The sequence below is a fragment of the Pungitius pungitius genome, chromosome 14 (assembly GCF_949316345.1).
Source record: "Pungitius pungitius chromosome 14, fPunPun2.1, whole genome shotgun sequence".
Classification (NCBI taxonomy): domain Eukaryota; kingdom Metazoa; phylum Chordata; class Actinopteri; order Perciformes; family Gasterosteidae; genus Pungitius; species Pungitius pungitius.
In genome coordinates, this window is record NC_084913.1 from 10,217,551 (window position 1) to 10,244,691 (window position 27,141).

At 43.5% G+C, this 27,141-nt stretch overlaps 1 protein-coding gene across 4 annotated transcripts in view; it reads left to right on the forward strand.

Annotated features, from left to right (window-relative positions):
• The first annotated feature begins 265 nt into the window (after positions 1-265).
• stxbp6 (syntaxin binding protein 6 (amisyn)) overlaps positions 266-27,141 on the forward strand; it is a 39,281-nt gene continuing 12,405 nt past the window's right edge. Inside the window, exons 1-3 of one of the 4 annotated variants that reach the window (XM_037486456.2) lie at positions 268-425; positions 2,098-2,208; positions 8,756-8,976. In XM_037486456.2, coding sequence (XP_037342353.1) covers positions 8,823-8,976 — 154 coding nt within the window. In that variant the 5' untranslated portion in view covers positions 268-425; positions 2,098-2,208; positions 8,756-8,822. Of the gene's footprint in view, positions 426-2,097; positions 2,209-2,998; positions 3,021-8,755; positions 8,977-27,141 lie in introns of those variants that run through there. The other 3 variants (XM_037486459.2, XM_037486457.2, XM_037486458.2) reach the window with 3 other exon arrangements.

Consider the following 27,141-nt stretch of genomic DNA (forward strand, 5'->3'; position numbering starts at 1 on the left):
GAGCTTGCCACATATTTGTGGGCCGTTCCTTTTCGAGGCTGGTGGTGTGCTGTGTAGGTCACAACCTTGCCGTGTTTTAGTGTTTTTCCTCTTTCATCAGCGCAATCACCTGCCATGTCTTTCAGCTGCCCGGATTCCCAAACTCACCAGTAGGAAGCAGCGAATGCCCTTTGAACCCTCCCCTCTCAGGCCCCCTTTTGGCCACGGCCTCTTTTTCCCTCAATCTGGAAAAAGTGACTCATGTTTGCTCGTGTGGGGGAGCGCAGAGGTACAGCTCGGTATTTCTACAGTGCGAGTGTCAGTCTAGGATCCAATAGCTTCTTATCGCTGTCCCAAAGCGCCATAACAGCAAAACACTCCCCTCCATTTCCGAGCTAACGCTCACCAGAGGAGCCTGTGCGTAAATCAAACTGAATCGCCTGAAGGTAAGCGCGAGGAAATGGTCTCAGAAGACTCAGCAAACATCAATTCTATATTCTTGAAATGAACTATTTCCACATGCTGTACCAGATGGTTGAGCAGCTTGATGTAGTGTGGAATTACAATGGTAGACAACTTTAATACGATCCAGAAGAAGCTTCAAGTGCTGGAGGAGTAAAAAACCTCTACATATTGGGGTTATGTTGTTTCTTAGCTGCATGGATTATATTCTTGAAATGACACCTTACAAGGACTTGTAAATTGTAGTAGATTACCACACCACAGAACTATAAATAACTGCAAAGTGTATTCAAGGAAATCCAAAGCATTGGTTTTTGATCTTAATCTGCCGCCAGCAGTGGAGTTGTTTGTCCCTCCTCATCAATTGACAAGACGTCTGCCCCGGTAGAACCGGTCCTCCGCTCATCATAAATAGGGGCTCATCTTTCCCCTTCTGCAGCATGTTAACAATATCCTGCAGAAACTCAGAAGCGAAAGAAACAGAAGCACGGCAGACTGCGACTGGGTCTCAGATGAGGCGGCATCGTCCAAGAGAGGAATTAGAGAAGGGAGCCTGGAACGACTTGAACTCAGCCGAGCAGAGACAGACCCATGCAGTTCCACTGTGTGTGTGTGTGTGTGTGTGTGTGTGAATTCCCAAGGAACAAATCTCTGTTGGCATGCCTTTGGAAACGTTGTAAATGGTATGGTAGTAAACTAGTGGTTCAGGACAGGCTCCTGCAGTGAGCTATTGGAAAATGTTCAGCTAGTGTGTATGTCTCAACAAAAATAAGTTAGGCAGCTTTGGGGGGGGGCTTGCCCTGGGGAAAATACCCTGATAGTCTTTTAATTGATGCTCATAATCTGAGGAGCCATACTACGTACTACATGTTTCAGTTACAGGGTTAAAAAACTAAAAGATATTCCCTTCATAATCCTATTAAAGTGTATCCGTAGGACTTTGAGTGACTATTTTTGGGCCCATAACCTCATCAGGTAGTGCACTGTCCAAAGAAAAAAGTTACAAGCTAATCTCTATAGTGAACATAAATGTATTATTCAGTCGGCCATACTGTGGGATGCTATTTAGGGTTTGACTCACCCAGACAAGAAAATAAAAAAAACACTCGTTACATAACATCCTCATAAGGAGTCCTCGGTGCAATTGTCAAAACAAGTTTTGGAAAAAGGTGAATAGCTTTTACTCTATTTGTGGGATGGGAATGTTGGATCTACAGTATATGCCCATGTTTATCGACACCACGTTTGTTTATTTCATTAACTGCATTGTAACTTCTATTTTATTTCAAGCTTATTTATTGTTAATGTTTCAATCAATCAATCAATCAAACCCGCGCTACGAGTCGTAAAATGCAAACTGTCACGCGGATGCGCGCTGCGTGCTGCTCTGACACCGTGCGCGAGGACGCAGCTTGTGCGTCTGGGAAAACCAGCTACTTGGTTTGGTTTTGGTACTGCGCGCACGCACGCACGGACACACACAGAGCCGCAGTCAGACAGCTCTTCCGCAGAAGCGACAGCGGGGGAAACAAACTCTCTCTCTCTCTCTCTCTATCTCTCCCCCTCTCTCTCTCTCTCTCTCTATCTCTCCCCCCCCCCTCTCTCTCTCTCTCTCTCTCTCTCTCTCTCTCTCTCTCTCTCTCTCTCCGCTCCCAGAGCGACAAACGGCCGCCGTGGAAGTGAAGTGGACGCGATGTTTCACGCGAGTGGCTCCCGTTCAGCGTGACGAGACAAGCGGGGCGAGGCGTCTGAAGGCGCGACACATCGGTAGGTAACGCCAGCTCCAACATCTGTTTAGTTGTATTTTTATTTTATTTTTGATGATGCGCGTGCTCTCTGCTCTACAATATTCCGACCACTTCGCCCACCAGTTGCGATCCGAACAAGTGTGCGTGCGCGTTAACTGTTTAGTGCGCGTGCTCGTGTTGTAGCAGGCTAAAGTTACAGTTTTTATTGATCTCCAATCGAACACGTCAGGCTTTGTTTTAACAGCCTCCTTTAGTTGAGTGTGCGCGTGGGGGGGCTTTGGAGAGCCAGCCTGGTGGTGACGCGTCGATTCCATCGTGGAGAGTTTCAGTTCATTTACACCAATTGTCATGTTTATGCGGCTCCATCTGTGGTCTTTTGTAAAGACAGTTTGAGGACGGAGTATTTGAACAGAAACAAGTTTCACTCATGACGTCACGTCATTCACAAATGAGCCAGTGCGACGCGTGTCAGTGTCGGGTGGGGTCTACCTTCAATCGGACCACTGTGATTATAGGCTTCTGGCTGCTCTTTTTGTCACAAGACCACAATTGTCACCTAAATGATCATAAAGTCTGCACATGGTGACATAATGGTCCCGTAATAATGGTGGTTTGTGATGAACCAAATTAAACCGCTTGGACTGAAATTGTTGAGGACCAAAATACAAAAAAAATTGACTAAGTCAATAGATTTCATAGACCACCTTGATTGTTGCTTTTAGTTTGAGCCAAAACTGAAACAGTGTTTTTGTTTTGAAGTAAAGGTTTGGTGTAGTCTTGTGCTGAAGCCAGGGGCCTATCCCATCCCAACACCCATCTATATGTTTACAGGTAAAAATACCTTCTCATTGGAAACATCTTGATCTGGATGCATACAGAAAGGACCAAAGTATAACCTATTTGAGCATCACCAAAATAGAAGAAGCAAGGCTTGAATCTTCATATTGACCATTTCATTCTGAATGAATGTTTAATCAATACAAAACATGCTAACTCTTATTTTTGTGCTTCGTGTAATCAAAACATAGAAAAACAAGTACATTTCTGAAAGCCAATTAACTCTCCATCGCTGTATCTCTGCTGACGGGTGTGAACCTGTGGGGAACGTTTGGTTCAGGCCATCTCTGGGGCTCCCGATCCGACCCCCGGTGACTCCCCATGGCGTTAACTAACCCACTTAAATGAAAACCTAGCTTCTTCCCATGCAGGAGTTCAGGGCCTAATTTGCTCTGGCATGCCATAAAAGATAAGATTACACCCTCCCCCATACTTCACTGTCCAATTACAGTCAGCATAATGTAAACCTTGGAGCTGGCCCCCTCCCTGTGTGTCCGCCACCTTTGGCTTGTTTTGGTTTGGCTCGACAGACGTGTCGCTGCAGACATACAGACTTTTATTCGGTTGTTTGTGGATCTTTATGAGGAGAACGATAATGTCAGTGAGATCTGGAGTCCGCGAGGAACCTGTAGCCTCTGGATGTGGTTCCTCTCCCTGCTCTGATTTATAAGCTTCACCACCTGTCTTCATATGTCATCCAAATCGAATGTGCACGCTGCTTACACTAATACAGTGCTGTTGCTTTCAGCTTACCCTTATTACACATTCACCTTTTGAACGCCTCGAGCCCTTTTCCCAGTATAAAAATGAGTCATGGTTATGAAGTAGACAGTTTGGTTTGACTCATCTATTGCTAAGTGCTCTATGTTTGCTTGTCTTCCATCTACCTGCGACTGCCCCGCCAAGTGTTTATTGCCAAAAGCTGCTCGGCCATAAAGAATGAGCTCATTAGAGGGCCTGCCGTGTCATTCATTGATTCCCAGTTAGCCCGTACCTCCGTGGCCACTTCAACCACTCTCACCCGAGGGGGGGAAAAAAGGATTGTCAATGACTGGCTTATCTTTCTTTTTAGCGAAAAAGAGAACAGTTGATTCCATCCGCTGCTTCGACCGAGTTCCTTCTGTCTTTGGATCAATGGTTCCCAGTCGTTTTTAGGACATGTAATGGACGTCGGCAGGATGTGCAGCACATTTCCTGTGCATTTACCTTTTGTCCCACGGTGTACAATGTACATTGTTTGCTTTGCATATTGTAAAAGGAGAAAAAAAAAGAAAAAATGGCGCTCAGAGTACAATACACTGATTACGAGGACAAAATGAAAGTGATAGGAAACCATGAGAAGGATCCCGACCTCTCGTTCCTCACGCTGCGCTCTCTCAGAGCGTTCCAAACAAATTGCAGATATGTTCCCTTGAGAATAAATTGAGCTACAAATGACAGTAGCATCTCTCAGTGTAGCCAGTACTGTTTCGTTTTAATGTCATTGCTGAGCTTTTCTCCTTTGGGATACTTCGAACCTCTTCAAAGAGCTTCATTCCTGTAATTTCCTGTTTCCGCCTGCATTGTCATGCGCACAGTAAACCTTGGGATTTGTGACACAAAAACATTTCTGTATTTGGATTTGTTTTGAGGGATCCAGATGCTCTGCTTTCTACAAAACTAAACAGTTTTTCACATCCGTGTCCTTGTAGGAAGCTTTAGGAGGAACCTTGGTGCTTTACTTGGTAAACCAGCGTTGCAGAATTGAATGAATGGATAGAAAGAAGTGTTTGAGCTTTGCTGACTGAGATGCAAATTGATCTATTTTGTTGTTGTTTTTTTACTTAGCACTTTGTACAAGGGTATTTCTGACAGAAATAAGTCCAGATTTTAAATTCCTTAGTTTTCCTACATTTCAAAACTACTGACAGGCTCTCCTTCCCTGACTTTAATTTCTTATAAAACACCAGAGAGTTTTTTTTCTTCAGCAGGAGCTGAAATGTGAAGAACATAATTCTTGTGGAGAAATTATTTTTTGAAACAACATGCTCGTGCACGGGAAGCTGAGGGCTTTCTTTCAGACATCTTTGTGCTGTGTGAAATCAAACAAACGACATTTGCCTTTGAAAGCTTCCAACGCCGGTCAATTGTGATTGTGTGCGTTGGGGGGCGATGAGTTGCTGCTAGGGCAGGATTATTTTGTCTGTTAGAATTGGTTATCTTAAAATATCGTTATGTTCCAAATCCTCCTTTTGTACATCACACCCGTACAGCCAGTCTCTCCTCTCACATCGCTTCCCTCTGGTTCTCTGCGTCGGTGGGTACTCTGTAATGCGTTATCTTGTTGCTGTCTATCTATCTGTTGCTTGATTCTGCACCCACCCCACCCCACCGACCTCACCCCCTCCCCTTATTTTTTGACCCGCTTGTATGTGTTTGCTCAACGTGTACCATTGCCCATGCCTCTCGAATACTGCACACTTTGTTGCTGGAATGCACTGTGCAAATTTCTGTCCGAGTAGGGGAAGACAAATTTCATTTTAAATCCAAAAAGTCAACTCCGAATGAGCCTTCGACGCGGCGTAGCATACCGCTCTGCACCTGCACTTTTTGCCCGGCCACAGTTTGCCTCGACTTTGAGTTATGTTAACAATAAATGTGTGTTTGACAGAAACGCTCCAGTTTGTAGGTTGCAAAAGATTTAAGAGACCGTAGCAGCGAGTGTATGTATGTATGAGCTTCCCTGTCAGAAAGTGCATGAGTAGTGAATCCCATTCAGTTCAACTTAAGCTGCAAACATGTGTTTGAATGCCTGACCTCAGGCCCTTACCGTGACCTGAAGCACAGCAAATAGTGTTCTCGGTCTCATGGACTAACTGGAATCCTTGCAGAGATCACCACGTCACACGCAGACTAAACCGCCAGTACAACATGTCAATGCATGAAGCCAAGCCTTCTTCTTCTTGTCTCACAAGTCTGCATTCTTACCATAGTTTGTATCTATGTGATCAATTTCTAATGGCTCACACTGTCTAAATATTTATTGCACCAGCTGCTAGCAATTTTGCAGGTTCCATAAATATACGCGGACGTTGACAATTTATGCGTCTCAAAAGGAAAATTGTCGACACCCCTCCGATTGCGTGTGATGAGGTCCAGCCGTCCCTTTCCCCTGCCTCCGTGGCGGGTCCCCAACAGGCTGCAGAGCAGGGCTCAGAGCATCTTTGATGCATTGATGCAAGTGGCTGTGCAGCTAACTTTAAACACCCGACGAGGTCCCGGGAGAGGCCCCCGCGCACCGACTCCAGCTCACGTTGGCACTCTGGGCAAGAGGCGAGCAAGGAGTCTGCGCCGCCACTTTTGACTCCTCTGCGATACGCCGCCACAATAAATGAAGTGTTTTGACAGGTGCTCTGCTGATGTACAGGAGGCAGCGGTTCCGCGGCCTCCTGTACATCTGCTCAGCCCCGCGTTGTGAGCATTGCATCAGACGTATAAGGAGCTGGCAACATTTCACTGTCTGGAGGCTGTCGTCACCCACCTCTTGTTTTTCTTCCTCGCATCCCCCATCCCCTCTTCCATCCTTCCCGTCATGCTTCAGCAGGCCACGCGGGGGGGGGGGGGGTGGGGGAGGGAGATATGCGCGCCCTTCTGCCTGGTGACAGCTTGCAGGGAGATGTGGGCAGGCTCCCCTCTCCGCTGGAAGAAGGCGACATGTTATGGATGAGGGTTTCCACAGAGGGGGACTCCGCTGGGCTGATTGTTGCATGAGCAACAACACAAATTGCTTTTAATCTTAAATCATCTGGTTGGTTTTCTACATTGTATTTTCCTGTAGCTGGGAGGAGGTGAGTTAATTAAGTATGAATGCAGATGTGAACGGTATAACAATATACTGTACCTGCTCTGGTCCACACAAGGGTTTAAACTGCTAACTCCTAAAGATGAATATGCTACTTTTTGTTCTGCGCTAACCTCCGAAATGTTGTTGTTTCCCTCAAATAGCTTATTGAGGGGCATGAGGTCTCCTTCTCAAGGGGGGTTGGGTTATGACACGACACACTTGTGTTGTGTGTGTGCGAATGTGAATATTCGCAGGGCGGGATGTGTAAGTCTTTTGAGTGCAGTGCTCTTGCTGCACTTTGAGTTTGGATTGAGTTGCCACACGCGGCTCAAAGCACGGCCTTTGCATGATGTTTGGCTCACTTGATGGAAAGAGCTCTCCTGTGTGTGGAAAAAAACATGCTTTTTATTGGAAGGCTTTTTATTTATTTGCTTCTCTAATTACCTTTCCACAAAATCTATCCCTGTGTTTTTGTTAACTGTTGAAGTCCTGCCTTGCTGAAAAAGCGGAGAGGAGGAGTAGATATTCAGTGAGACTATAAACTGCCTAAAACAGAATAGGCACAAAAACCAAGTTTTTACATGTAGAACTGATGGAGTGAGACTTTCATACGGCTGTCCGGGTCCCATTAAAGGAGATGTGAAACCTCCCATGAACTCCTGTCCGACACAAAGAAGTACCACACACAGGCAATTCATTTCACCTTTCAGTGACTGAGAAATGATGATTTAACTCCTTTTTTGTGAACCTCTGTACACATTTCCACACAATCACTAGACGTAATCCTGCTCCACCAATGACCACACTGGGAGCCCTTCAGCTGCTGAGTCTGAGGGCGGAGGAGGGGGCTTGTTCACTTTTTACTGTCCATGCAAACCTCGTACCTCTGCCGGTTCTGCTTTTATGAGCATCAGTGCGTGAAACTTGGCCTCTGCTTGCGTCTCCTCCGGCGCTGAACGCACATTTAAAAGCTCGCTGCGCCATTAGAAAACCACTTTGTCTCTGTGGCCTGTTATTTATTAGTGAGCCAGTTTGATGAGGGCATTTCTGTTTAAAGTCTGTCTGGCTTTGCCGCACAGCAGAGTTATTAATTGAATGGTTGAGACGGACGGCTGGGAAGGTTCAAGAAGGGGGATTTGTACCGTGTGTGTGTGTGTGTGTGTGTGTGTGTGGCTGAGAAAATGATTACACTTCATGGCCCTCATGAGAGCATTTGGGCCTAATTAACTCACTGCATCCTGCACTCGAGCAGTTTTCCCTGACTCCGTGGGACGTGCCGCCGTGTCTCACGTGGTATATTCCCAGTCACCACAGACACCGGCCTGTAATAATGGAAACATGATTGCTGCTCTGCATCTTTGAGACTTTGCAGCAGTTCCCAGAGGCACATTTGCAATGCATCTAAAGACACGGAGCATTGAGAGACTCCACTTTGCAGCCCTTTAACTCCCTCTGTCATTGCCTTTTTAAACGTGCTGTTCCCCGTGAGCAGCGGTGAGTGTACGGATTCAGGCTGGCTTTTTTTAGACCGAGGGCGGTGATTCGCCCCAGGGCCGATGAAGACGTGCGCTTAAATCTGTTGCTGCTCATCTCAGGCTCTCTACACGAGGGTTGGCTCAAAGCGATATTCTACTTTACTGTATGCTTGCACTTTATCGTCCGCCGAGGGGAGATCCCTCTCCACAGTAGCGACGTTCAGACTCATTGTCATATGAGCGCATCAATTAATGCCGCTGAGCTGGACATCTCCAATGCAACCACCTATCTGGTTGTCCAGATGAGAAGAGTGAGACAGTGTCTTCTTTTTGGAAGCGAGACTCTCAGACTTTGGTGTGCAATCCTCCAAGTAGTTAGCCTGGTCTTTCACTTCTACTAATTCAGTTTGCTGTTCTCTACTCCTCTTCAGGAAGAGCTGCGTCGTGTCCTCTCCACCTGTACCGTTCTCCAGCTGGTGATTCCTGATCACTCCAGAGATGAGTGCCAAGACAGCCATCAACAAGGAGGTGTTCACACCCCACGACGAGAGGATGCTCGTTGCTGTGCAGGTGAAGCGGAGGACCAAGAAGAAGATCCCCTTCCTGGCCACCGGTGGGCAGGGGGATTACATGACCTTCATCTGTGTCTCAGGTCAGAGGACAGAGGGAACATCTCTTCTTATTGCTTTTACTGTTGTATTTTGTGTGTGTGTATTCCTCCGTGTGTGTGTGTGTGGCTTGTGTTGTTGCGAGTCAAAGTCACATTGCAGCACGTCACCCTTAATCTTCCCACTAATGTTTGTACTGATGAGCGTGTTTATATTTCCTTTGACAAAAGAATGAAACGCTAAATCAATTTACTGCTGTGCCTTAGGTCGATCCATTTTAGATTAGATTTGTGCTTAAAGTGAATAATTATTCAACTCCAAAGTGAGGTTTTAATTATTGAGTTATTTCCCCTTATTTGAATGTTAACTAAGATATTGCTCGTTAATTGAATTGGCCATGCATGTGATTCACGAGGAGGAGAATCCTAGTCATTTCAGTGCCAGCAGGTCTGCTTTTTGAAGATCAAATGCATTTCTTAATCCTTTCATTTTAATGGGTGTTAAACTGTGCTTTGGCAGCAGCAGATTCTTTCACTTAAAGGTTCAAAGTTTCTTAATTGTCACTCGGAGGAGTATATCGGTACACAGCAGGCACAAAGACACGTACAAACTCTGTGTGGATTCAAATTCAAGGTCATCTTTTGGTAGCTACTCAACATTGACATGCTGCGTTTATCCTCTCGGGCTGAAACGCATAAAAGGCGTTTGTGTCAAGCACAAGTCACCACTAACCACAGGGTTCTGAAAGCGCACACTTTTCCTTTTCCAAAGGGGTTTTAAAATGAGCCCTTCGTCCCTTGATGTGGAAATGAGTGTTGCTTCTCGTGTCACTTTGCCAGTTTCCCAACGTCACCCAGCAGCTTTCACCTTCGTGCCTAGTTTGAGCTTCGCTGCTCTGAAATCTATCAAAGTCACCGGATGCCATGGTCTGCATGACATGATGCATCGATTGTCTGATCATCCCGTCTCCCTGATTTATCTTAAATCGAACATGACGTTATATGGATTGAGTGGAAAGCTGAATCCCAAATGTGTCTTGACTAATTTTTTAGTTTATTTGTGATTTTGTTTTCGCCGACTCTTTCGATACAATCTGAGAAATCTAATATCTATAGTTATTTATCTAAAATTGCCAATTTGTTGTTTGAAAACCACACCCATTACCTCAACTCATCCTTCTGCTGAAGAGCCTTTGTTGATCGTTAATCATTTTTAAAGGAGGAACATTTCTTTTCAAATTTCCTCTAAGCATCATCCCAAGTATCACATGAGCTCAGTAGTGAAGGCAAGCACGGTTGTGTAGTTCACTTTGTCTTGTGGCATTTCTTTAATACAGCCAAGCATTGTTCTAAAGTGTGTGTGTGTGTGTGTGTGTGTGTTCCTTGTAAACACTTTATACCCAACCATGAGTGTGAAGCCAGGTTTTTGCCTCCCAGCGTACTGGAGACACAAAGATGTTGTGCGTGACTTGTGAGAGCTCAGCGTGTGTGCGTGAACTATGTGAACGTGTACACAACGAAGAGGTGGGGGGAGGGGGGTCACTGACTAGTCTCATGACTACAGTAGCAGAGAGCTCGGGGATGGCGGGTCGTACAGTGGCACAGTTATGTAATCTGTGGCGTGTCACTCAGGGAAGTCTACAGCGCGAGGAGCCCAACAGTGGAGACGGCTTCGGGCCTTTCTCGCTCAAGCGAGGGGGGGAGGGGTGTGGGGGGGGGGGGGGGGGGCGGCGGCATTGTGAGACACCAGGCCATCACTACAGCTGTGCCTCAAGGGTCGTAAGTTCGGCCTGAATACCACAAAAGATCATCAAATCATATCGCAAACTGCTTTCATGCGTTCCTCATCTGTGAGGAAAGAAAATAACTGCTTTCCAAAGCATGTAATATAGAAGTAAGGTTGGGTATCGTTTGAATTTGAACGATTCCAATTCCTTGTTTCCATTCCGGTTCCCAGCGATTCTCAATTCCGATTCTTTTAAGGGGCAGGGTCAAAAAAGTTTAAGTTTAAAATATTTTAAATGAGCTCGCTAACCAAGGGTCTTTCTGAAGGAAATCGTCTGACCTTCTCCATCAATGTTAATTCTATGAACTTTTTACTTTTTATTAACTTCAATCTTCTAACTACTATGAATTTCTAACAGGGCTGTTTTCAACTACAATATAAATATCAAACTATGAACTTGAATATTGTATAAACATTATAAATTATGAATATATTTTAACAGGGGTACACTTTCCTCAAGAGAGCTTTATTTTTGAAACCTCACAAAAACACACTTACACATGAGTGTATGATACTGGGGGCCAACTCTCCCAACCCCACTTCCGCTGACGGGGCGGGGGGGGGGTGCTAGCGGTCGACGGGGGGGTCCTAGCACAATCTTTTATTTTCTTTGCAGCGCCAGCCTCACTGCTCATTTTAACAGATAGGACAGCTCCGCTCCGGCCACCCGGCACCCGCGCGCTCACTGGTCTGATGCCTTGCACTCCATGACCTCGGAGGTGCTTAATCATATTTGACGTGCGCCCTTTTATGCATGAAACAATCTTGCTGCAAATGTTGCATTTTGCAGAGTTTTTGATTTGTTTCGAAAAGTGTAACCACACTTTGGACCGCCGACGCACGCTATCCATGTTCGATCGCTCTGTTATGCCAACGCTTCTTCGTTGGTGTTCAGCTGAGAATCGAAACTAGGAATCGAATTTTAAACTTTCGAACCATACCGGGTAAATCGCAAAGCTAGTCCCGATGCCAATCGATTCTCGATACCCAAGCCTAATCGTGACTTAATTGTCGTAAGCCACTGTGAAGCCAAAGCACACGCGAAGTAAACAGCAAACACTGCTCATTGGTCACACGGCCTAAAGCATTTAAATATTTCCATGTCATTTGTTGTGGTGTCAAATTACGCTTGACTTGTACCAAATGTACAAAACTAACCTCCCTGTGCCTCGCCCTGCTCACATGCCCCTTGCCGGTGCTGCGATGACAAGCCTTTAACTTTGATGTGTTCACACAGAGCTGCTCCACTACACACACAAACCCATGTTGGCGCTAACAGGGGTCCTGATGACAAAGGAGTGTTCTGGAGCCAAGCCAGAAGCTCAACATGGACCAAGTCGCTTAGTGAGCGCTCCCTTTGATCACTCGGCTTCATGCCGTGCCTTTTCTGGCTGCACCTCGAGGGCCCGCAGAATGTTTGGCAGGAGAAATGTAAGACCAGATGAGCGTGATAAGACACCGTGGAAGCTCACTGTTCCTCCCGTTTGTTTATTTCATTTGTTTCTAATCCGAAAGGTGAACATATTTCTTTCCCATCACCCTTTCCACTTAAAGCGATCCTTATCCACACCTCTTTTCACCCTTGTTGTTTACATTTCTGTGTGTGTGTGTGAGAGTTTCATGTGTATCTGCTACAGGTTGCTGGCTCTGAGTGTTCATTGAGGGGAAACAAGGAGCCATTTGGCGCTTTTTAAATTGTTTTAGGTCATCCATCTTTTTGATTTACGCTGCCGCTCTTTGCTAGATAGACGTATGCTGAAATCCTTGTCCACGAGAACAAATACATAGTGTGTTTGGCTACATTACATGTCATTTAGGCGCTGTCCTTGTTGTTATCTCATTGGATTATATTAATTTGAAACCCGAGAAGCAATATCTGGGTTCCTGTTTGTTTGTTTGTTTGTTTTTGTTGACATAACCGGGCCACTTGTGAGCATTTAACAACACATGCGTGGCAAGAAGTGGAATCTTTCTGAGGGAAGCGTGTGGGCATCAATGTTTTATCCATGTATTCATGGCACTATTTTGTGGGTTGGTTTACATGTTTTGTTTTATGCGTAGGCTGTGTCTAATGTCACACGGTCATTTTGCATCAATCGGCCTTTGTTAGTGGGACAAAGATCTCGTACTTTCTGTCAGAGAAACACATTCGGTAACTGAGCATTGTATAATGCAGACTGCACCAGATTTTGAACCTCACTCTCTACTTCATTAATCAGCAGCGGCCTCGCGGCTATTGATTAAATGGTGAAATGGATGGGCAGACTGTGCAGCTCTCTGGTGTATCCAAGCTGCTTATAAAGTCAAATCAGTTATGACCTTGTTTACTCAGGAACACGTCAGCCCGCATTTTTTAAAATTCATGTTCGAATATTTTAGGTTGCGGTGTGTTTGCCAAGGTTAGGCCATTCTTATGCGTCCAAATAGAAAGAGAAACGATTGACCACAGATAAGTAGAATGAATTCAGGAAAAGTTATCACTGCAATATAAAACCGATATATATGTTGAGTAGAGGCACACAGAAGGAATGAAGATCAAAATGAGATTATACATATTTCTCTGTTGTAGTCTTCTCAAAAGGATTATTCACATCTTGAAGAATTACTTTCAATGCAGAACGTCCAACATATAAAATACGTATGTTAGAACGATCCCAGAGTCAGTCAGGCAGTTGAAGACAGGCATTGACAGGACTTTGAGCAAATCGTATTTAATGCTAAGATGTAGGTGAACAGACTATAGATCCACAATATGGGCAAAACAACCACTTACTCTTCTTTTCTTGAAGCGACTACGAGACGATAAGTTCCTCGTCTGGTCGTGTGATGGAAACTTTTAAAACGGAAGAATGGACAAATCTGAGTGAACAAAGTTCATTCAGGCGCAGGTGTGTGTGCGTATGTCTTTAAAATGTAAAAGTCTATTCAGCACTCTCGCCCTACTCACTCCTCGCCAAGCCGATGGTCTCGACGCGTAAACGACTTGGGCTTGTGATAGGAGAGGAACGCTAAGACAGAAGGTAAAGTGAATGAAAAGATTTAAGCTTTGGATGTCTTTAAAAGAAATACATCAAACTGAAGTAGGACATTGGTTCAACCAGGGCAAAGAATAAATGTACTGCACCTTTTTCACTAGAGGGCAAATTGTGCTGACTGCATAATCAGGAAATTTGAGAAGCAGCGTGCATTCGATATCGTTGCGGTGGCCCAAACCTTCAGTGATATTAAATCTGGAGGCCCAAGAAACGTGTGAGAAACGAGCAACATCAACTGTCCCCTTCTGCTACTGAACAGTGTAAAAAAAAAAAAAAAAAAAAAAGGCTGTACGCGTTATGTGATAATGAATTTACGTGTTACTTTTGATTGAACAAATTCATACACACAAAGACATGTCTTAGAATAACCGTTAAACAAAATGACATATTATGATTGTCTCTTGTGCCCCGTTGATGCAGCGTGTCCACAGAAGTCTTTTATATTTCTATAACACGGGTGGCCTTGAATACTCGCAGATGTTAGTTTGCCATAAATTCCTCTCCAATGTTTCCGATTATGTATCCAACGTCCATTTCATTTGGGAACTAGGTGTCCTCGACTTTGGCCTTGTCACAAGGCCTGTTCCGACAAAAACATTCTTCTTTGTTTTTTGTTTTTCAACTCCACTCCTTCGATTATGTTTCGAACAGGAGGATTCCTGCTCGGAGAAACACAGGAGATGGGAATGATGAGATAAAGCAAAGGACCGGGGTGTCCTTTCATCGCTTTCATTCTTTCTTTCGGTAAACTGTGGTTTTTAGTTTACAGTTAGATGTGGCGTAGCAATGGATTTCCTGATATGCGTGCCTCTAAATCTATATACCTCAAATTAAATGTTTCGTTGTGAATTTTTGGTTTTGCAAGAGCAGAGCTATTTATATCGATGGCTGACTTTCAGAAAACCGGGACTCCTTGCTCTTTTATTACAGCCTCTCGTTCTTTCCCTCTCTCCTCCCCTTGTTCCCTTCATTTCACACTGAGCAGATGAGAGGAAGGGTCCGCGGTACAAATGTTTGCCCAAAGCACAGAAAAGCGTAAAACACCACGAAGACGACCACATGCAGGTATGCAGGGAGTTGTGTTGACACGGTCTTTGCTCTATCCATGGGCCAATACATGTGGTCAGAGTACACAGTATGAAAAACATGTGTGGCGTGGTCCTCTTCTCGAGCAATTGACATCCTCGATGTTCCCAAAGTGGCCACGTCACCTCATCGCTCCGAGCCACTGCCTGCGGTTGTGTGTCATCGACACTTTCAGAACATTCAGAACATCAACAATGGTACAAGGTGCCCAGAAACTAAACCTCCCCCGGTTAGGAGGAACCACGCCTAGCTGTCTTGTTATGATCTCCAGCTGAAAAAGTGTGTGGACCCCCTGCTGGGAACCATCACGTAGGATCTATTAGAACGGTCTTTGAAGATATTGAGTACAAAGTACAAATGGCCCATACAAAATAAACATCATCCATCGGGTGGAAAATAAGGCATGTTCCTTCTTATTTCTCAGTGTATTGACGTTCCTTGAGTATCCCAAAATGTCATGGCGGTGATTTTTAATGCTTGACACTTTTTTTTTCTCCGATCTGTCGCAGCGATTTGGAGGCAATAACTCTTCTTTTAGGATAAGGAGTGGCCTGATTAATGGAAAAGTAATCGACTGCTGCTAGGTGTAAGGCCCGTTAGTCCTCTGGAGTGAGTGTAATTCACTACGGATCTTTTTCTATCAAGAAAACTGAGTAGTATCACTCTCATGCGTTTGTAGGCCTGGAACACAGCAATCACAGGTCGCGTCCTTACACTCTTCAGACCTTGTTGTCTGTAGACAGTAATTCAAGACCTCAATCATGTCTAGGCCCTCTTTCAACAACTGGATTTCACGTAGACTTGGAGAGGAAAAAACGTTCCGCTGCTTGCTTGCCAACAACTCACTAAGTCTTTGTCCATTCATACAAACATCCACGTTTCTCTGTGCTCATTATCTCCATCATTTTCCTTCCTCAAAGTTTCTCAAGAGCAAGATTGGGGAAAAAGAGATATAGAAGTCCTGATTTGTAATATTATTGTGACATGATGTTGTGTAAATCCTTTGTTTTTCTTCGCATTATTCATCCACACTTTAGTCACCCAGCAATGAGCTGTCTCTTCTCTGCTTTATGTAAACCATTATTAGGGGGTTAATACAGATCAAAGCCCACTGTTTCTGAGGCAGCACACAGATGAACTCTGTGCATTGACCTTGGACACTCATCTCTCCCATGGAATAGCTCTACATAATGTAGGCAGTGTAAGAGTGTGTGTGTGTGTGTGAGTGGGATGGTTTCCTATAGGAAATGCTATGATGGGGGCTTTCAGCTGACAACAAAGCGTTAATGTTGCCCCGAATTTCACCCCTATCATTCTCCATTCATGTCTGAAACGGGGAAATAAAAAGGCATCATCATCTTTTCTAAGACCTAAAGTCTCTGCTGAAACAACATGGTGGTCCCATTGCGCAGGGAGAGGAAGTGGCCCGTTTGCTGCCTGAAAGTGATCGAGGCGAATATTTTACTGCTGTCACAGTAAATGTTTGTCTCCCCTCCTTCCAGCCCCAAAGTTACAGAACAATGCAGAATGCATATGCTAAATGATCTACTTTGGCAAAGCAAATATTGGGCGATTGGGTAAATGCCCCCACTGCCCCCCAGCTATATACTCATAAATATAGAGACCAAGTAGAACTGCTGATCCATCTATTCCTTCCATGCAATTCATTGTAGTTGTCTGGCGTGGTGTAGCTATACATCTATTTTATCTAGCTTCTTTTCTTTTTTTTTCTTTTTTTCTCCTCTTAATTCATGAGTCATGTCACAAACTGCTACTACGGCAGTTTTAAAGGATCCAATGGCTGGTACGTCCCGCTCCTCATGAATTTCAACTTGCATCTAGGCGATTTACTTTATGTTATTGGACATTTAATCTGCAAAATTTACAAACTGGGCATTCGCTACAGTAAGGACGCATTTGTTGTAACACGCAGCCTTACCTGATGCCTCAGCTGGTTCTGATCTGCCCTCCCACTGCACGATAATTCAGAGATGCATCTTCCTGCAGGCTTTGAGCCAAGCGTTTGTCTGATGGAATCGTTACACCAAATGCCCGTAGGTGGCTTGTGTATTGTGACAACATAATATCCACATACATGATGAAAGCAACACGATAACGCCGGCTGCTTTACATAGGCATGTTGTACTGGCGGATATGTAAAAATGTCCTATTTTACCTACCTTACTAGACTTTTTACAACATTTTTGATGATTTTCTGAGGCTCCATTCATTCATCCCTGTGTTTTTCATGTTTTACTTCTTAGTCTTGGCAGTATTGTTCTGTGCCGCTGTTCGGTGTGGTTTCAGACTGCAGCTGTCTGAGGAGAACAAGGGAAATGAGTACAGTAAGAAAAGCTTCTAATAAGGCGTAGCTGGATTGATACCATCAGGTGTAATGAATTCAGTGCCGTATCTTGCTCCACACTCACGTGCTGGCTCAGCCCGATGATTCTTATATCATTTTAAAGCAGCTGGTATCGATTTTGAAGTGCGGCACATGGATTTGCTCAGCCAGTATAGGAATTAACTCTATCAGTCTCTTTCAAGGGAGAGTGGTTTCATATACGGCCCAAACAGGAGATGAATTGTGCCCTCCCAGCAGATCTCCAGAGCCCAGCTGCTGTCTATATGATGAAGGTGCAGTGTTTGATTTGACAACTCCCACCACCCTATGCTATATTCAGCTTTTACTGCATGGTATTTTCATAAGAGATTGAGTCACAATGTAGAGTTGTCCTCAACCACGCGGTGCCAAAAGACAGATGTGCTGATGTACACAGGTCCCTTTTCCAAACTGCTGCTGGTTTCATGTCTGGCAGGCTGGCCGGAGTCTCTGCGTGGAGGCTACAGACAGTATATGGACCGCCATGTTGGTCCTTTTACTGTTTGACCGCTTCTTTATTTTCTAAATGCCGCCTTGTGTGATTGGTCAGATCGGGCCGTTAGATGTGACTCCGCTTTAATGTGAGCAGACAGCACTGAGTCCAGTGAGTAATTGGATCTCATGGGGAACATTGGAGCAACATCTGGAGGATACACACACACACACACACACTCACTCATGTCAGCCCTCCCCGACACAAACATGAAACATGCAGCTTCGGCTAATATCTCTTTTAATCTTTTACTCCTCAAAGATGGCAGGCCTTGCTGTGTCTGTTAACACACTATTATTATGTGCCGTAAACATCTTTAATCAAGGCGTTTGATGATGGTCAAGAAATAAACCAACACGCTGCAGCTTCAGCCAAGACAAAGAAAACAAAATCCAATTTGGCCTTTTCCCATAAACTTATCAAACTTGAAAAATGAAATAGTCAGTGTTACATGAAGTCCTTTTGATTAACACGTTGATGACATCATGCTGACTTTGTGCTGCTCACAGTTGACACATTCATTTTTCCAGAACAGATTGTGAGATGGAGTCCCCCCATTGGTTGTGAGACTTGACGCCCTTTCCCTGTGACCTTTGAATACATTTATGACAGTTTAGATTCCCTCGACCTTCCACTGCTCTCCCCTCCCATGCAACCCTTAACTCTGAAGGGACATCTTGGGGCTGAAGAGGTTTGAGTATTCCAGCCGATAACTTCATCTCTTTTCCTGTCCTGCGTCTTTTATCTACTCGTGTTTCTTCCTCCCCCCTTTTTCATTATTTCCGCCCACTCTCACATCCTGCCTTTCAAGTCTTTGACCTTCTCGTTGTATTCATCTGTAGCTTTTCATCTCCCACCACTCATTCGTACCATATTCAACATTTTGTTTCTTAATTATCACGATGATGAGATGGCGTGTTTTGGGTTTGACGCTGAGGAATAGAAATGGACCTTAGAGGCCCAGCTTGTGAATTTTTTGAGAAGTTTTTTTATTTTCAAAATTATGATTATAACATATTTTATTGTACTTTCTATTCCCAATGTCAGTAATGCTGATGTGTAGTTGATTAGCAGCTCCATACAAAGCCTCAAAACTGTTAACATTGATACTAGCCCGCTCATTGAGGTGTGTGTGTGTGTGTGTGTGTGTTCATGGAGGTTTAATAAGAACTTCCAGCTGTGACGGGGACCTGAAACTAGCAGCTCAAGTCTCTGCCTTATTGCTGCACATTGGTGTTTATTGACGGGATTCATGTTGCACATTGAACATTAAAATGTCCCAACCGTGGTACAATTTTGCCTTTTCGAGGTTCCATGGGAGTCATGTAACGAGACATTGGTCAGGAACGTGCACAATGGCTCACTCGTCCTTAAAGTGGGGCTACGAAAAATGTATCTGCATGTGTTGTCGTCAGCCCGCAGCTTGTTGCGAGTGGAGCCTTGTGTAGAGTAATCTAGTCTTTCCATTTTCATGTTAACTCATTATTGATCACAGCAGGGATAGAAATAAAGCTTGCGTGTTGATTTAGGATCAACCATGGGCTTTAGATTATGATATTATGATCTAATTAGATGATTAGATCATGTGCGATGAAAAATAATCCACTTTAGATTAATTCATGACAGAGTAACTATGCAAAGCAATAATCAAATATATTTTATTAGTTTGATTTACTTGTTACATTTTTAAAAAAAAATTCTAAACCCTTTTCTTCTCATTGGGCAGCCGTGCCACGGTCCTCGCCCTTCCCCTCCCTGCCTTTGCTTATGGTGCAGAATCCACACAGGCCCTTGAGTGGCATGCATGTTAATTGTGGTAATGAAGGTGACCCAGAGGAGCAGCTGGAGTCCTTCTCTGTATCTTCAACACTCCCTGTAGGAAAGTTCCTGCCTGGTGTGAACCGCACCAGGACACTGAAACACCATATGCTCCACAGCCAGCAGCTCACACCCTGCCACTGAGCAATTCAATCACACAGCCTGCAGCTATGCAAAATATCTCACATGCTGGATGCTGGATTGAATGAGGCAATACTATTAAGAAATTGTGACTATAGTCACACCTGCTTAACCGAAGTATACTTCTTGTTGGAGTTGTGTATTTGACCGTTGGATGTCCTAGGATTATTCTCAGTGCAAAGGGCAGCTTAAAGATGTAATATTAACCAAGACCACCTTCTCTTTGGTTTTGAATTGACTCCTTTCCTGTTCTTATTCTTATCGTACTCTGAGGCCGCAAAAAGAAAGCCATCTTTATCTTAGACAAACCAAAACATTTTGAAGCTGTTTTTATTTGCCAAAGAATTTGGAGAATTTTCTCCACCTGTAAACTCTTCCACCGAATCTGAGAATGCAAGAATTGTAAAATGCTGGATTTACTGCACTGCACTAAGTGTTTAGTGTTCTAGTTGTAATATAAAGTCATGTAATGATAGTCCAGGGCCTGGATTACTTACTATCGACTGCTCCCTGGGCAGTGCAGGTACTGTAATGAATGCATTAACTATATAAGGATCCTTTCACTCAGTACCTTTTCATAGCAGGTGTTCACACCATCACCAGGCAGGCAGGGTTTTTAAAGGTTACATGTGATGTGCACTGGCACGTTGGCATCTCGCTCTCTCCGGGCAGCTGTGTGGCCCAACAGTCCGCTGGGCACAGGCTGCAGGGACTCAAGTTGTCTACTGTTCAGACTTCCTCTGTGGGGCGCTGGGTGGGCTCTGCACTGGTATTTCACATTAAGGGCATGGCTCAGCACGCCTCCACACTCACCCACAGCCCCGTGTTGGTGCTTGCCCAGTTTCTGTGAGATGCCAAGCACATATAAGAAGGAAGAACATTCATTAATGCATTTTTTTGTTCATGATGTCATAATAACGGAGGCTTTATGTGAGCATTTTCTTTTTAATTGTAGCTGTTGAAAAATTCTCCTTTTTACTTTTAAGTGAGTTTTACAAGTTAAACAGTAGTCCAAAGAATTGTGGTTGTCATCCTTTGCCTCTTGCGGTTATAACAATGCTGAAGACTGAAGGAAAGGAACAATGATCTCATAGCTTAATATCATTCTCACAACCCCCAGCTGTTCTCCTGCTACATGGATCATCCACCCATGGAAGGACCAGATGGAAACGCAATGACAGAAGGAAGAAATAAAACTGCATGCTCGGTCGTTATCCATCCTGGCAGAATAGCAATCTGTATCTTCAATGACACTGTGTGTGTGTGTGTGTGTGTGTGTGTGTGTGTGTGTGTGTGTGTGTGTGTGTGTGTGTGTGTGTGTGTGTGTGTGTGTGTGTGTGTGTGTGTGTGTGTGTGTGTGTGTGTGTGTGTGTGTGTGTGTGTGTGTGTGTGTGTGTGTGTGTGAGAGAGAGAGAGAACTGGTCCTTCTAATGCCTCAGAGATTAGTTTAAAATCAAGGAATGACTTTTAGGGAACTGTACCTTTTTTTTTTTTTATGTTTTGACTGAGTCAGATGTGAAAATTAGTTTTATTTGTATATATTTATCTATAGAAAATGGAAAGATTATGTGACAACCGCTGATCAATATCCATTGTAAAATCTAAGACACCACAGGTTGTGTTACATAGCAATTTATCACACTGAACCCCTCTTTGATAAATCACAACACTTAAAAGTGGTCCTAATGAGCCCTTTGTCATGGGCTCTGAATCATTTATCTTCTATCTGCTTCCTCACCTTGGCCAAATGCTCCTGAGAACAGGACAAACGTGTTTTGTAACACGTAAATAGAGTAAAGGCGACAGAAGATGGACTTTTTGGCGCATTGGAGTGTTTATAACCTTTCACAATTCCTTAGATTTTATTACTACTGAACAAGTCAATATGGGAATACGCCTCAGTTACTTATCAATTTCTAGTTAAATACAAAACACATGTATCCTACGCACCCTTCCACTGCACACGTCTGTCCCCATTGCGTCATTTTGGAGATCAGGTCATCTGTATCATCTTTTAGATCACTATGGTGATTGCGTACAGAAAATACAGAATAGGGCTGGTATGTGGGGGGGGGGGAGCTATCCAGCCGAGCCACACAGTGACACCCCATGCAATGTTATTATAGCGATTGTTTTTATGAATATCACCTATGGCTCAGTTGACGGGCTTTGTGACTTTGATCCCCCTGGAGAAGCTCATTACCATGCAGTCCTCGCTGACACGCCTCGTTTATCACGTGCCCCAAAACGTTGCCAAAGTCAGAAGCTCAAGCGGGTTTTGCTCGCTGTGTGTTTTCTGCTTGGGGAAAAAAAAGATTTCAATGGCAGCAAGTGTGGCAGTGAAGACAGCCTGTGTGTGTTTGTTTAAATCACTTTTATTTGCATAGTGGTTGCAGCTGCTCACTGAGCCAGGACTTGTATTTACTGTGCATGAAATGATGACCTCACCATATAATCACGGGAAGATGTCGGGGGGTTCTGATCCGGTCTGGATAGAGCATGTGGTAGGAATCGTGACTGCATCCATCACTACTGTGTATAGACTACTATTGCTATGTTGTTCAGTTCATAATTCGATATCCCCATTCACCGAAGCACATCTGGAGACACATGTTTTTTTTTTAGCCTTTATCTAGTAAAAAGTAGTCTGTCTTAAAGTTGAAAGAACAAAACGCCCTTCAGCATAGTACTACATGAGGGAATCATTATCTTTGCGATTTAAAAAAACACTTTCTGCTGTTATAGTGCCAAAAAGATCTTTCTCAAGAGTTTACCATTCAGAACCACAACAGGGAAACGTGTCTGTTGTTTTAGGCCTTAACAACAGTATTTACTATATTCTGGAATATTGGAGGTGGATTGTGCAATATTAATCTCCCCTTTCCCTACATATTAAATCCAGACGGTTCTTCACTACACCGTCTCTAAAGGAGAACAGATGCGGCAGGAAATGAGGTATGGAAACAATACTGGACAGCCATGTTTTGACTTTTTTGGGGTTAAGGTACAATTCACTGGGGATGACTCACCAGTATTCAATCCAACTCCAACAAACATTTCAGATATTTGGATAATAGATACATTAGAGGACTAGTCCAATTCTAAAATGTTAACATCATAGAAACAAAAGCCAGACCACCCAAGAAACAGATAAATAATGCTGTATCTCCAGGGTGACCATTACTGGTGGATGTTTGTTAAGGGGATACAATTACAGAAAGTTGGGCACATTATATAACTTTCATTGCTTCCTCTTGTTCCCCCTCCACCCCCAGCTTCAAGTTTCCCTAAACAGACATTTTGTTTTAATGCCTGTATGGTGCAGGACCGACTTAGAAACCCTGTGCATGCTGAACTGTTTTGGAGTCACTATTGGACCCGGCGAGCAGCCCATCGTTCCCAGACTCGTTTCCTCAGTATTTTCACGTCAAGTCAAAATGTAGAAAACTACATGGACCCCACAAAGAAAATGTGTTGTGTTGTGTCGCTCAAACGACACGGCAGCATGCGATCTCAACGCCGCGTGACAGCAGTGAAACGTAATGCATAATGTACAAACACAGACAAACCTGGCTGAAAACATAACCCCTGGTAGTTCTTATCAAAAATGTAGTCGCTTTGCAAAATTGATTGTTCCGGCTTGTTGTATGCGCGTTAAGGCCCTTCCGGTCCCCTCTTCCCGGTACCAGCCCTGAGCCTTCATGGTGGTACAGAGTACCGACCTACTTTGCATCCTAGGTTAAGTTTAAAAGAAAGAATAACATAATGCACATCTTAAATGTTCCGTAAAGCTATGCAACAAGATTATAGTAAGACAGGCAGTGCATCTGCTTTAACACATTTGACCTGATCTTAGTGATCAAAGAGCACTCTTCATCTTGTTCCTACAAACGGGGCATCCTTTCTAATGCCATGTGACACAGGTTTGTTTTTGAGGATTTCTTTGAGTTTAGGTCATCTTTAAGAGGCAAGTGTTGAGGAATGTGCTTTTCTTTGCCTGTTTGAAATACCGACGGACATGATTATTTCCAGATAAGGTTGCAATGAGGTCTTGTATGTATTAACACTGACCAGAGGTTTGGCACATGCACTATGCCGGTTTTGTGTGCATTTTGTCTTTTTTTCTCACTGGGCAAAGAATGACTTTGACGCCGCCTCTTTTGTCTCTCTCACGCAAGAATCCACACGTTACCTTTCCAAAATGTACTTATTTTCCTTTTTCTTTTTCTTGTTTCTGATGAATAAATGAAAGCCATTGACCAAATATTCATCAGATTAGGTCAATTTTAGTTTGAGTCCTGCTGAAACTCAATCGGGGCAGGTTTTACACGGCCAGTAGGGACCCGTGAAAAAAGCTGATGGGAAGTCCCCTCTTTGGCATCGCAACAGGGGAGAACCCCCACTGTAATGAAATATTTCCTAGTGTCCGGCTCTAGAGGAATGTATACTATGTGGACTGCGGCCTGGCTTCAATAGCAGGGTTATTAAGCGGTCCTCAGAGCACCGGGTGATGGACGAGCTCACTGGGTCACAATGTGGATTAAAGGCCTCACAAGAGACCTTGTGTTTCTCTCTTGGATGTGCACAGGAGCAGAAGGCAAGATGAGAAAGAGAAACGCGATGAGCTGCCTCAGTGGGAAGCTGAATTGGGTTCTTTACCTCCTGTGTGTTTTCCTTGGTTTCTCTTTAAGAAAGTTCGAAGACGTATTGCTTGACGGTCTTTGTGATTAAATATAATCTACGCCTGATTTAATGTAGGTGTGAAATCATCTATCACTTGCTATAACACAGCAAATATAATTGTATTTGATTTAGTCATTATTTTTCTATAGCAGCTCAGCATTCTCTGCCCCAGTTTCTCTAATGGCTTCCATTCCTCCCATCTTATCTCGCACATTAGCCTCATTTCATACTTTTTTTAAAATCTGCATCCCTAATTTACTCTTTTATTAACTTCATGTTACTATTTTTCACATGTTACTCCTCAAGCAGCGCTGTCCACCATTCAGACAACGTGCCACAGTGATGAGAAGCACGTTTGCTCAGTATCATAAGCTGTCAACACAATGAGAACGGTTGAGGTTTGTAGTGAAACCACTAATTTCAACATGAAACTAGTGCTCACTCATGAAGGGTTATTCCATTTGGAGTAACCCTTGTTGTGTTGCACACAGGTAACATGTAAAATGTTATATTTAGCCAGTCATATTATTGCTTACATATAAAGAGACACTGCAGTTCTGATTTGCTTTTAATTGAACTGAACCCCAAAAAAGCTTTGATACATCAAATGAGAGTCTTCATTTGGGAAGACTGACACACTTGATTTGTCAAGCCTCCAGAATCCTTTTAACTGGTTGTCGTGGGGGAGAGTGTTTTAATTGGATGGATAACGGATGTGACTCGAGGCAAAAAGCAACTATGTTTAAAATAAGCTCACTTGAGTTTTGAATTCTTAGTGTTTAAGAGATTTCAGATGAAAGGAAAGACTTTGACGGTCCTAAGTTGTATTCTGTTATACAAGTTATACAAACATGGAGTCAAATAAAAAACATGCAAATCATTATCAGGGTAATCAAAATGCAAATTCCGTTATATTTAACATGAAAATTACATTTATCTTTCAATTTTTTTTTTAAATGGTACTTTTATTGGTTTTAAAAGCCATTAGTCAGAACCCCCATGATATTCCAACTGTTAGCAGCGGGGGCATGATATATATATTAAAATGAAAAAATCTCAAATTCAAATACTCAAGCAGCATAACAAACAACAAAGTATGAACCTTTCCTTGTAACGTCTCGCTGAGCTTTCTGCTGTGCGAAGCAGCTGAATTTGCTAAATATTCTTGCTAAATAAGCTTATTATTGTGCTATCAAGAATATTTGAAGGATCGAGGATCACTGCAATTTTGATCATGGTTAAAATTGGATTATTACTTTACAATGCTCACTGACTTGAAATGGAGTAGAATTTTAGCCTGTTTGGATTCATTTGAACTAAAAGTAAATATAAATCATATATCATTTGTTATACAGCAAATCTGTTCAAAACAAAGTGTGTGCCCGGCTCCATTGTTACCGTTGTTGTGTGTCTGTATCTGCTGTTGGAGTACAACACTGATCTCTATTCTGCAGCTATTATTCACCGTGCACTATTGGTGCCTTGCCACTGAATAGGCTCCATCCTATCTGAGGAAAACTTGCACACAGCAGTCACTGTGTTTTGGAGCGCATGAATAGACTGTAGAGGCCTTTGTGCCGGGGGAGGGGGGGGGGGGGGGGTTGTTGCATGTCTAGCCAGTGCCTGGTTCACTCCAGTGACAGCTTCTTTCTGAAGATAACAATGTGTTCCAGCTCAAGCACAGTGCAGGCAGCTCTGAAATAGACCTGCAACCATAGATTCTACTCTAGAATAGACTCAGACTCTACATGAGCTTTAACACAGCAACACGCAGCTAAATTCAACCTGTGAGGCTCCAAAGCCTCACAGGTTGAAGCGGGATAGATTGTTTATTATTATTTCTCAGAGATGAGTTCATGATGTAGGCAGTATGTGATGCAATTTAAAGAGGTGCAAACACGTGTAGTGGAAACCCCCACTTTGCTTCTACATCAATCCCGTTTTGACTAATGTGATGCTTCCTCCAGTTACTCAATGATGACAGTATTCTGCTGAGTCTTGTACTAAATCTTGAATTCATTGAACAATTCTTCAACTTTTTGGAATCATCATGTACTGCATAAGGGTAATAAGTTGTGCACATTCAGCTTTTAGTGGAGCCCCATATATCATCTATCCCTTATTATTCATATCTGGCCCTTGTCCAAGCCCCCAAAAACTGCATGAATTACCCATTAGTACTTCCTGCTCTCTTAATGATATCCAAAGGACTTAGAGTTCTTTGTAATTGGGATTGAGCCTAGAGTCAAAATTGCATATGAAATGTCCCAACTCGATGTTCATGTATGAACTAGGCCAGGTGCCAGACTCCTCTTCTCAGGTGTCTTTTGTGCAATGTAGATGAGATTGTCATGGCAACCTCACCGCCAAAGCACCGCCGAGCCGACTGATGGCGCACTGAGGGTGGATTACATTTCCAGGGAGTCCTTAGCCCACCTGCTTGAGATAAATGCTTCTTTTAAAGAAGTGCCTTCATCTTTTTGGCTTAATTAACAGATCAACTTTAATCAGAAATTATAATATACATACACATATTTTAAGGAACACAAAGTTTGCATAATTTCTATAACTTCATAATTTATTCTGACACTCTTGAATCGTTTTGAGAAGCAGCTTTGAAGGTTTTATTTTGCCCTTGACTTCGCTTGACTGGCAATAAAGATATACTGCAGGCAATTCTATGATTTTACAAATGTCAGCTAATGATGGGCTTCATGTATAAGCTGTGCTTTGTGTACAAGTGTAGTGAGCACTTCTCCACACTTTTTGTGCATGTTATTTTCTT